The sequence below is a fragment of the Panthera uncia genome (genome assembly GCF_023721935.1).
Source record: "Panthera uncia isolate 11264 chromosome B2 unlocalized genomic scaffold, Puncia_PCG_1.0 HiC_scaffold_24, whole genome shotgun sequence".
Lineage (NCBI taxonomy): Eukaryota > Metazoa > Chordata > Mammalia > Carnivora > Felidae > Panthera > Panthera uncia.
This window is the reverse complement of record NW_026057580.1, coordinates 75,011,063-75,023,560: the sequence shown is the minus strand read 5'-3', so window position 1 is coordinate 75,023,560 and position 12,498 is coordinate 75,011,063. Positions and strand designations below refer to the sequence as shown.

Below are 12,498 nucleotides of genomic sequence, written 5' to 3'. Positions count from 1 at the left end.
AAGAAGACATGGTATAGTGCTATATGCCAACTAACTTGGATGTAAATTAAAAAAAAAAAAAGACACCCATCATATTGGATTAGGGCCCAAAGCAATTACCTCATTTTTTTTTATTATTAAAAGTTTTTTCAAAGTTTTGTTTTTTTAATTAAAAAGAAAAAGAAGAAGATGAAGATGAAGATAAAGGCGAAGAAGAAGAAGAGGAAGAAGAAGGAGAGGAAGAAGAAGAAGAAGGAGAAGAAGAGGAAGAAGAAGAAGACATGGAAGTTTGGGGTACCTGAGTGGCTCAGTAGGTTGAGTGTCTTTCTTCAGCTCAGGTCATGACCTCACTGCTCAAGAGTTCAGGCCCCACGTCGGGCTCTGTGCTGAAAGCTCACAGCCTAGAGTCTGCTTCAGATTCTGTCTCCGTCTCTCTGACCTTCCCCTGCTAGCGCTCTGTCTCTCTCTCTGTCTCAAATACAAAATAAAACATAAAACAAATTTAAGAAAAAAGACATGGATACTTAAGTCATAAGAAAAAACAGCAAACACAAAACTATCTGGCCTTAACGAGTTAACCCCCAGCAATCTAAAAAGTAGCTCTCCAGAATGACTCACTTCTGTACCTTGTGGATTTGAAATTCTTAACTTTATCTTGATGTCCGACTCATTGAAATTGTACAATATTTCCTTTTCAAGAGAGCTACACTTGTACGTATCTTAGAGAGTGGCTAGTTTCAGCTCTCTGTCTCAATAGCCCTGATAAGGCAGTATTTTAGTTAATATGTAGTGAAGTTCTCAAAGTGCACTAACAAACTTCCTTGTCTTTACTCACCCTCCGAGTATTTGTCTATTAATTTCAGCTTTATTTGCTTTTTAATTTCAAAATATGTATTTCAGAGGGTTCTGTCCCCCCCCCCCCCGTAGCATCGTTTGAGTCTATTTTTCTGATAATTCTTCATTATAATAGTGTCACCGTTTGCTAAAGCGTAGACGGTCCAAACCCAGTTTCCTGCGTAGCTGAACCAACCTCAGAGAAGTGAAGGGGTGGATGATCTCGAGTGTTCCGGTTTCAGACTGCGCACGTGTCACACGCTTGCTGAAATGCAGTTTGCGTTTTCTACGTGGTTTCCTTCCCCCTGCGAAGCGCACTTCTAAGCTCTAACCTTTAGACAGCAGGTGATCTTTATGAGAGTAAAAGGAAACGAAATTATGAAATAGCTGCTCTGTGAATGTTACAAGCTGTCTACGATTCAAAGGTCTAAAGCAAAAGACGTAAATATTATTTTATAAGGCAAAGATACTCTAACATGTCAAAAAAAACACCCCAAACTCCACCAGCCACCCTTTCAACTGAAACTTAAAGAACTGATGTAGTGAAATGGAGAAAATGAGAACAGTCGCCTGAAAGTCGCCATTGGTGAAGTGATGAAGAACATTTCCTGGCTTGGTCTGAAACTTGTCAATTTTGTGAGTCTTGGCTGCATATGGATTTCTGTGGTACAGTGTGCAGTTTTAAACAGCTGCCTAAAGTCATGTGTGACTAACCTGGTAAGTTTTGCTGGTCTAATATTTGTCTTTGCAGGAACTGGAACATGGAAAATTCAGCTTGTTGCAAATGAGTGAGGTATTTTTTCTTTATGAGAAATATTCTCCTAAGAAGTGGTAGCGAGGCCAGAAAGATTCTTTTTCCAAAATAAATTAGGGATGTTTTTAATTACAGAAGGTAGGGGAGCTATTTTAGTTCTTTAAGTTATCTGTTCATAGATTTGTGTGTGTGTGAGGAGGCATAGGACTTGGGTTACAGAGGCTTCAATGCAATAAATTTTGCATGCTTTAAAAGTATCAATTTAAACTCATTTATTACAAAACCATTTGTTTGTCTTGAAGTCAGAAACAGGTTTGGCCACAGGGCAATGCCTACTAGCTGCAGACAGCAGGCAGTACTGTTTATATTGTGGATGGATGGAGGTATTGGCAGGTGGATGCCCAAGGAAGCAGATACAGATGCCATATAGAACAAAATTTTATTTGAAAAGCAAGAATCGTTTTTAAATTGCTTTACTTCTGTCTGTGCATTTGTAATTTTTTTCAGTTATGAGTGTTTTGGTTAGAAAATTTATGTTTTCCTTCTCATTTCCGGGTGTCGCCCTTCCTATATACATTGTTTCATATCTTTCAGTTATTGTGACTCAGTTGTCCTTAAAACAGCCACTGAATCAACCGTGAAAACTAAATATATTCTAGCCACGGAAAGATGCACCCTTCTTATGTAAAGCAAAGGAAATAGCAAGATAGCTTAAAAGGTTATACTGCTTATAGTCCTACTTTTTAGAATAATAAAAGTACCAAATACAGTACTCATTGTCATGTTAAAGTATTGGAGGTAGAAATCCGTGGCAGATAAAAAACAGATTTATTCATGTTACACTCTTCTGGCTTCATTTAAAATATAGTTTAACACACTACCTAAGCTTGCTATGGATAGTAGCACTTTTTAAAGAAGTTTGGTATTTTATACAATTCATTGTTGAAGACTTCATTGTCATTAATGTAGAATTGTATGCTTTAGGTTTTTACAGTTGTCATCCAAACTTAAAAATGGAAGAATAAGACTATTAAATGTTTTCTTTACTAAAAAAATTAAACATTTTCTCTGATTATAATAAGAACATATACTCATTGTAAAATATTTATAAGATAGAGAAGAAATAGAGAATAAAGAAAAGAGTATTCTTTCTTCTAACATGTATGTAATTTTACATACAGTTGGGCACTCACCTTTTCCATTTAACATTACATTGTAAGTTTTTCCTATATCCTGAAGTTTTTATGGAAACAAGATCTTGAATATATTTAGAATATTTCCATCCGATAAATGTACCACCATAATTTGTTAATTTCCCCACACTATCAAAACTGATGTTGGTTGCTTCCATCATTGTAGCCTCCCGTTTATTTGCTTTTTTTTTTTTTCTTTTATTTTTCAGTTAGGTTTCGTTTTCTCTTGCCTTTGTGTGGGCTCCTTTGGTCTCAGGCAGTAGGAGTGGACAGTTTGTTCCCTGTTGCACTGCCTTCCGTTTACCACCTACAGACAAAGGCACAGCTGATGTGGTGGCGGCTGCAAGAGACACGGTCTGCCAATTTCACTGGTGACTGTAATAAATGTTCTCCATCTGGGCCTCCCACACAGGACCTGGAGTGACAAAAGCTAGGTGAATAAACAGTGAGCATAGCCATGGATCAGGGGAAAGGATATGGAAAGTGCTGGAGTTTATTATACTGTGTGAATTTTTTTGTGCTCAATGTTTTTAGCCTGGACATTGGCTATGAAGGTAAAATCTTTGATGTCACTGGGTGGTTCTTGATAGTGAGGCATCTTTGCCTTTTAAGAAGAAACACGAAGTCTGGTCCAAAGGAATGTTAGAATTGCTGTCCATTAATGCACAAATCATAGTTCTACGCATGAACAGGAGTATTTTACATCAGTTGGGGGATCTGTATGTGTTAGTTGAGTGTGTTAACTGACTTGACATTTTTGAGTTATATGTGCCTGTGCTGCAGAGAACAAAAAATAATTAGTGGTCTTCAGAACCCTAGTATTGTGGGATCCTTTATGAAAGAGAGACAAAAGAGACTCATGGTCAAATAACTTATGGAAATGCTTTTTGCCAGCTTTTTGTAGATTCACAGGCCACAACAATATATTAATGGATTTGTTTAATCATAGTTTTCTGATCTTCTTTGGCAACAAAACGTGTTTTTTTTGTTTTTTTTTTTTTTTGAGTAACAAGTCCCAACAACTGAGGAACTGCTGTTGAGAAATGCTGTTAGAAGCATCAATTCAACTCAATAAAAGACTGTTAGAAACAATAGAGTTCAGAAGGTTATCCTGTTTAAAAAAGCACAAACATCAGTACCTTTCTCGTATATTGATATATAACTTTATAACAAGATAATAGAACAATCCAAACATTCTATAAAATATCCAGAAATTAGCACCATTTGTATTGGTGTGCAAATGGGCAGACCAGTAAAACAGAAGACAGTCTAGAAATTACACCAGGCACTTAAAGGTGTGGGGAATATGATAAAGATGGCAATTCAGACCAAAGTAGAGCTATTTATTTAGAACAAAAAATACCTTCCTTCAGTAGGTGAATGGATAAGTAAATTGTGGCACATCCAGACAAGGAAATATTCAGAGCTAAAAAGAAATGAGCTATCAAGCCATGAAAAGACATGGAGGAAACTTCAAGGTATATACTAAGTGAAAGAAGGCCAATCTGAAAAGACTACATACCGTATGATTCCAACTACATGACATTTTAGAAAAGGCAAAACTATGGAAGCAACAAAAAGACCTGTGGTTGTGAGGAATGGGTTTGTATGTGGTGGTGGTGGTGGGGGGTGATGAATAGAGCACTGAGGATTGTTAGAATAGTGAAAATACTCTGTGCGATACAGCAATAGATATGCGTCACTATGTATTTGTCCCACAGAATATACGACTCCATGAGTGAGCTCTAAGGCACGCTACGGACTTGGAGTGATTATATTGTGTCCATGTAGATTTATCCTTAGTAAAAATTGTACTCTTCTGATGAGTGATATTGATAACAGGGGGAGACTATGCATGTGTGGGAGCAGAAGGTATTTGGGAAATCTCCATACCTCAATCTCAATTATGCTCTAAATCTAAAGCTGCTCTAAGATAAAGTCTTTAAAAAAAGTTTAAACAAAATTTTAAAAACCTAACTACAATACTGATTCAAAATAGATTCAAAATAGATTCCAGGAGGTATTAAAAAATAGTGTGCTTTAAAAAAGTAGTGTGATTTAAATATACACAAATAACAAAAAGAAAACAAAACTTTACCCCATAGAAATTTTAACATAAATTATGGAAGAATATTTCTACAATCTTGAAGTGGGAATGCCTTAGGAAGCCTGATTCAAAAATATGCATTATGTTGACAAAGATGAAAAACATTTATAGTTGGCAAAGTTGGGATAAACCAGCACTCTCATGTACAATTGCACATCAAGAAATTTATCTGAGATTATTACTTAACTAACCAAAGATACATCTGCAAAAAGCTGTTTACAGCATGTTTGCACATAACATTACCACTATATTTCCACGTTCCTGGTACTGTACTATTATAACTAATACATTATTATTTGAGTCCTCGCAGAGTTTTGTGAACTAAATGTTATCTCATTTATGTGTCTGATGAGAGTACTAAGTTTAGACAGCACAGGTGACTTTGAAAATATCACATCACGAGCAAGTGTCGCATATGGGACTAAAAGGCAGACTATTCTGCATTTACCAGGGTTGAAAGTATGGAAATGATATTAGTTCTGGCTGAGGTGGGCAGAGTAGACAAGGTTGTGCCCAGAAGTAGGTATGGGTTAAGAAGATTTGAGATCCAGGACTGGGATTGCGTGTTTTAAGCAGATCACTGGAATAGATGGAGCTAAGGTAAACTGGTAAGGATCCTAACTGTAAAGTAAGGAACATGAATTTGGTGAAGATTATAGAAGGTGTTGTGCTTTGGTTAAGAGCACAGGCTCTGGAGACAACTTTCAGATCTCTAAATTTTAACTCTTGGGCAATTTGCTAAACCTCCCTGTGTCTCAGTTGTACAATGGAGTTAAAAATAATGCCTACTTAGTAGGGCTGTTGAGATGTTGAATGAGATTTAGTGTAAAACACCTTGTAGAGTGCCTGGAACATAGGAGCCACTCACTGCATGGTGGCTATAATGATGACGAAGAGTGGGGTGGAGAATACCATGAGATTAGAGAAGTGTGTTGACAAACTCTGTTTCATCAGAACCCTATAGACCTGATTCATGAGGCTACCTTGCCCAAGACCACTTGATGGGCTTTCCATTCAGCCTGTTAAATTTAGTCTTGACTCAGTACTGTTACAATATGGCTTTATGGTCACCAAGAAACATCTGTTAACTTATTGTTTAAAATGGAACGGAGAGGGGTGCCTGGCTGGCTCAGGACTCTTGATCTTGGGGGTGTGAATTCAAGCCCCATGTTGGGTGCAGAGATTGCTTAAAAATAAAACCTTTAAAAATGAAAAAAAGATAAAATAAAATGGAATGGAGAATCTACCCAGCATCCACCCTGTTGTTTTTATGAGCTAACAGATTTTTTTTTAATTTTTTTTTAACATTTTATTTATTTTTGAGACAGAGAGAGACAGAGCATGAACGGGGGAGGGGCAGAGAGAGAGGGAGACACAGAATTGGAAGCAGGCTCCAGGCTCCGAGCCATCAGCCCAGAGCCCGACGCGGGGCTCGAACTCACGGACCGCGAGATCGTGACCTGAGCTGAAGTCGGACGCCTAACCGACTGAGCCACCCAGGCGCCCCTGAGCTAACAGATTTTTGAAGGGATATGAAAATTCGATTGCAAAATGACGCTTACATTTGATTTTATATGATTGTGGTTCAATCATATAAAGGAGAATCAAAAGCTTCATTTTGAACAAAATTGTGGAAACAAAGTACTATTGTGCACCTGGTTGTAAAATTAATCTAAAAGATACAGTTCTTACTCTCTAAGTACTTATTATGTAAAAACAAAACATGTTAAGCATAAGTGGTTAAGGAATGGAGGTTAGAGGAATCTTCACTGACACATCAAATGAGAGTGGAAAAGGCAACATTGGTTCTTTGGCTCCTGTGTCTGATTACTTCTCAAGTAAATCCCCACAGTGGTAGGCCACTGTATAAGACTTCCCAGAGATAGGACTTCTGGAGCATTCCTGTGGAATAGACCATCTTGAATTTATGTGTTTATTCCTTCCATATGTATTTATTGAACACCTCTTATCATTTTGGACTGTTATAGGTACTAAGGACAGAGTGAAGAACAAAATGAATGGTGCTTACATAGAAGGGGAGAGAGTGCTCAGTGAACTTAGTGATAAACAGATCGTCTCTTTCCTCTGAAAATAGTGGGCTATTCAGAAAGCCACAAGAGATGCTTAAACCACATACAGGGCCCCTTGGGATTTTCTACCATCTCCTGGAACATATCTTGCTTGCAGTGCTGGGACAGCTAAGGATAGATGGCATGCTCTTTGCTGGATTAATTGTCTTTTCCAATTCAATGGTTCAAATTCAGCAACTTTTCCGGGGAGGTTCTGAGCAATATAGAGGTACTAGGAGTATTCACTTAGTTATCCTCTGCTCATAATTCTAAATCAGTCAGTGAGGCAGTGATCTAAATTAGATCATATCCATAGAACACTGTTTGGGCACATATATGATTATCATAGGCCTAATATTGCCATCTTTTGTAAGCCTTTTCTATTTGCCAAGGGCTCCACTCACATGATGATCAGGGAAAGGATGAACAATTTATGGATTTTTCCCTCTTAGTTCCTATTTCTTTTATTTTACCCCAGCACAAAAAGATCTTAAAATTTGTGAAAATACGAGAAAAAAAGAGTAATCTGATGTTTTCCTATATGTAAAATTCTGAATTTGTATTTCTTCTCTCTTCTTAGTAAGTAAGGTGACTTTTAAAAAACCTGAACTTGGGGCGCCTGGGTGGCTCAGTCAGTTAGGCGTCCGACTTCAGCTCAGGTCACGATCTCGCGGTCCGTGAGTTCGAGCCCCGCGTCAGGCTCTGGGCTGATGGCTCGGACCCTGGGGCCTGCTTCCAATTCTGTGTCTCCCTCTCCCTCTGCCCCTCCCCCGTTCATGCTCTGTCTCTCTCTGTCCCAAAAATAAATAAACGTTAAAAAAAAAATTAAAAAATCTGAACATAATTCATCTTTAACCTATGAATCCTTTAAATGGATGAATTGACTAAAGTCGCAGGTTTATTTAATACCGTGTGAGAATCTATCCAATGTCCTCAACCACTCCTTACAGTCATATCCCCACTCCCACCTTTATCATTTCTGCAGAGTTCTTAGACATTCCATCTTACAATTTGCACTGGCATTTTACCTGATTTCGGGACTGATTTAATGACTTTAAAACATCGTACTTTTTAGTCAGAAAGCATGGAGGAGGCAACGCTATTCCAGGAAGCTTTTTATACAAAGGTGTGGTAGTTGTACTGAACACAATATTGATAGCTGGTATTTATTATCTCCTTCTTCACTTCAGGGCAGGCAGCTTGACATTGGCATGCCATATAATCTGAGTGAACCGGTGAGTAATCGCTTCCATTGTCTGGAAGTTCACAGTGTTTGTATTGATAAAAATGGGGCAATGGTCAGATTTTATTATAATGAAAATGTTCCCTAAGTAAAGTCTCATTTATTGGTCCTGGATGGAGGAAACTCAACTGAAAATAGCGAGACGTCAGAATTATAGAATATTCAAAAATGAACTCAGGCACAGTGTTTTGAAGAGGAAAGAACACAGGACAAATCCAACTCTGTGATTTTGGTTCTACATTACTGTGTGGCTTTGGATAAATACTTAATATTTCTGAGACTTAGTTTTATTATATGCTGTCTCAGAGGGTTGGATTAGATGGTCTCCAGTGTTTCCTCTAACAAGTACACTTATGGTTTTATTACTTTCCTGCACCTGTATCCATTTATTCAACAAGTGTTTAGTGACTCAAAATATAAACATGAACAGACTTCCCAAGCTGTTGATCTATTTAGGTTTTGATATGCTGCCTTCTGGTTGAGTTCCCAGTTTTGAGTTTTGCTTGTTTTTTTTTTTTTTTTAACTATTTAAGTTTATTTCTTTCTTTTGAGAGAGAGAGCGAGCGAGCACACAAGTGGGGTGGGGGCAGAGAGAGGAGGAGAGAGAATTCTAAGCAGACTCTGCACTGACAGCCCCGATGTGGAGCTCAGACTCATGAACTTTAAGATCATGACCTGAGCCAAAACCAAGAGCCAGATGCTTAACCAGTTGAGCCACCCAGGCACCCTTGGGCTTGGCTTGTGCGTGAGGACATGGCAAGGACGCACAGTATGCTCAATGCCATGTTGTCCAGGACTTTACCTGCTGCCAGCCACCCGGTGGACAGTGTGTTCCCTGAAGGTTGGGTGCTCTCTGGCTTCTAGGCCTGCCCACCCCACCCCACCTGTACTCAGCAATCCCGCAGCGCTGTAGTGAATCACACCAAGCCCTGCTCTGCCTGTAGATATGAGGGCTCTGCTTAGAATTCCAAAAGTCTTGATCCTTCTGAGGCCACGGATTCCTGGGTAGATATCTATTTCTTAAATACTTTTTGTTACTAAGTTGTATTACCAGGTAACAAGAAAAAGTCACACTTCTTTAGTCACCATTGTCTCTTTATTATCTTTTGCAGTGCATCCAAGGATGTCATTTTTGGAACTCTGTAGATCAGGAAAACTGTCCTTTAAAGTGTGTAAGTATTAATTATGTTTCTGTTTTGATACTAATAATGCCTTCAAGAGAAAAGTCATCTAGGAGGATTCCCATTTGAATTCCCACTGGCTTTCAATTAGTTTGCTTGACTCTAAAGGAAAAGTATGATAGCCTGAATGATACATAATTTGAGATAAACATTTCTAATGCAACTGGAGACCAAGGGAGTTTAATGAAAACCATGGAACCCAGGAATGTTCAATTGCTCCAAACCATAAAGGCCTTTTAGTAGAATGTCAGACCTTTGTTAAATTTCCTAGTCTTCCGCTTCTCAAAATTTAAAGCACAATAATCTAAGGATCTTGTTAAAATGCAGATTCTGATTCTGTAGATCTTGGGTGGGACATGAGATTCTGTACTTGTAACATGCTCCCAGGTGATGTGATGCTTGTAGCCCTCGGATTACACTTGGATAGCAAGGCCCTAGATCATGTTGAAAGTTTCTCTGCAGGGAACACGGCAGCAACCTAATCCAGGAATCATAGCCCCTACGTTCACTCCACTCTATGTAGAAAATACATCCCCAAATAGTTGATTTTTAATTTATCCCAGCTTTGCCATTTAGTGTATAACTAGGCAAGGTACTTAACCTCTGGGTACTTTACTTTCCTCATCAATAAGTTAGGATAATAATAGAATCTCCTCCCTAAGGACAAGGCCCGATACACTGTAATTACTCAGATCTAATGAATAAGAATTTTGTTATTTAAAAGTGAGTTGGTTCCTTTTTTCAGATTGTTCAGGTTGGAGGTTAAATCATGATAATTTGGGGGTAATTTTAATATTGTTTTCTATTAATAAGTGAAACTATATCATTGAAATTTAAATAAGGACATTAACTTTTCCTTACGAATGGTGCTTATAGCTCTTCCTGTATGATATGTCCGCAGAAGTCACTATTATGGGAGTTGCTTAGGCCGACTCTCACATTTGTGACTATGTGCCCCATAGAATGGAAGTTACCAAAACGTGGAACAGGTGCTATCTGGATTTTGGAGCTATTACACATTCTAAAAACACTCTTACCTTTCTTTTGGTACCACTTTTTACAAATTTCAGCTAAGATCGTTACTTGTTTGGTTTGTGTTTGCTATCTTTTGCTCTGGCACGTAAACCCATCAGAGTGGGTCTCTCTCCTTCTGGTTCACACTGTGTCTACCGCACAGAACACAGTGAGGGGCACATAGCAGGTGCTCAGAGAACACTTGCTGGGTGAATGAATGGGAAGTACCATTTGTTGCTGGCAACAGTCCAGGCAATAGAGTGGGCACCGGAGCAGCCAGTCTGGGCAGAGGAACCTACTGGCCTTTGCTAGCCAGAGCGGTGGGTGGTTTCCATTTCAGCTTCTGTCTCCACTGGGCATCTGCCAACACCTCTTCATTCGCTAACCTGGTCCATCACAGATTACCTCTTAGTTGCCTGGGATTTTCTAGTAGACATCAGGCTCCACCATTTTTCCAGTGATGCAAACATGATTTTTATAGCTGTTCATACAGTGTGGCCTGCCTGGAGAGAAGGCCCAAGTCTGGGCTTCTTGGTCTTGATTGTTTTTATTGGTTATTTGTCAATGGTGAGGCAAGAAATTAATTTGAAACAAAAATATACCAAAGTGTCATTAAAATTATTTACAACTTTAAGGATTTTAAGTGGTTTTCTTTTTCTTTTTTTCCATGCAGAACGACACATATGCCACTGTTTGTGAGGTGAGTTGGCAATCACAGAGATGTCATCAAACTCCATGTTTTCATCTATTATATTTAAAAAGCTATTGAAATAAGAATGAAGAAGCCAGGGCATCTGGGTGCCTCAGTTAAGTGGTTAAGTATGGGACACTTGATTTTGGCTCAGGTCATGATCTCACAGTTTCCTGAGTTTGAGCCCTGTGTTGGACTCTGCATACCAATTGAGTAGAGTCAACTTGGGATTCTCCCTCTCTCCTTCTCTCTGACTCTCCCCTGCTTGCACTTTGTCTCTTTCAAAATAAATTAATTAATTAAAAAGAGAGAGAGAGAGAGGCACTTGGGTGGCTCGGTCAGTTAAGTGTCCGACTTTTGTTCAGGTCATGATCCCTTGGTTTGTGAGTTTGGTCATGATCCCTTGGTTTGAGCCCTGCATTGGGCTCTTTGCTGTCAGCACAGAGCCTGCTTGGGATCTTCTGTCCTCCTATCTCTCTCCCCCTTCCTTGCTTGCTCTCTCTTTCTGTCTCTCTCTCAAAAATAAAAAAAAAAATTAAAACAAAAAAAAGAATGAAGAAGACTTAGTGATTCTCAGAGCACAGAAATGCTCACCTGGGAGTGCTATAAATGTGGGTATAAAAATGACTGTGAGATTCCATTTTGACACAAATATTTGCTGTTTTATATACCCATGTGCATATATATATGTGTGTATATGTATACACACCTTCACATATATACATATATACTACTCTAATTTGATTGGACAGTTTCTATTCTGAGTGTCTGGTGGGGAAAGGGTGGTTGGAGGAGGGGGAAAGTGCACATCTAGGGATACCCTTACCTCTGCTGATCTCATTTTCTTCCAAATCACAGTGGTCTGTCATTAATACAGAACATTAAAAAAAGAACACTGTAGTTGCAATTTTCTTCCTTATTCAACAAACTCCTTTGACAACATTTTAAAGCACAGCTTTTAAAATATTTTATTTTTGGGGCGCCTGGGTGGCTTGGTCGGTTAAGCGCCCGACTTCGGCTCAGGTCATGATCTCACGGTCCGTGAGTTCGAGCCCCGCATCGGGCTCTGTGCTGACAGCTCAGAGCCTGGAGCCTGTTTCAGATTCTGTGTCTCCCTCTCTCTCTGCTCCTCCCCTGTTCATGCTCTGTCTCTCTCTGTCTCAAAAATAAATAAATGTTAAAAAAAAAAAATTAAAAAAAAAAATTTTATTTTTTATTTTTTTCCCCTGCTGTGATAATATGACACTTGATGCTGACTCTGGCTGTTCAGATCTCTTCTCAGCACACTGCCTGTTCCCCCTGCCCATGCTGGTCCCTCCCCTGCATTGGATTTTCTCTTCTTTTTCAGAAAGACCGTAGAGATTTTGATCATTTCTTATTTGATCTTCCTCAACTGTTTTGGATTCTGTGGCCCTCAGAATTAGTTTTAGGTT

General features: G+C 38.9%; 1 protein-coding gene across 5 annotated transcripts in view; it reads left to right on the top strand.

The window, feature by feature from the left end:
* Positions 1-1,226: 1,226 nt before the first annotated feature.
* The window catches only part of ROS1 (ROS proto-oncogene 1, receptor tyrosine kinase), a 114,441-nt gene continuing 103,169 nt past the window's right edge, over positions 1,227-12,498 (top strand). For 4 of the 5 annotated variants that reach the window (XM_049654239.1, XM_049654238.1, XM_049654241.1 and 1 more), the window contains exons 1-4: positions 1,227-1,530; positions 8,127-8,171; positions 9,292-9,351; positions 11,048-11,074. In XM_049654239.1, coding sequence (XP_049510196.1) covers positions 1,408-1,530; positions 8,127-8,171; positions 9,292-9,351; positions 11,048-11,074 — 255 coding nt within the window. In that variant the 5' untranslated portion in view covers positions 1,227-1,407. Of the gene's footprint in view, positions 1,531-2,969; positions 3,195-8,126; positions 8,172-9,291; positions 9,352-11,047; positions 11,075-12,498 lie in introns of all 5 variants that reach the window. The other variant, XM_049654240.1, reaches the window with a different exon arrangement.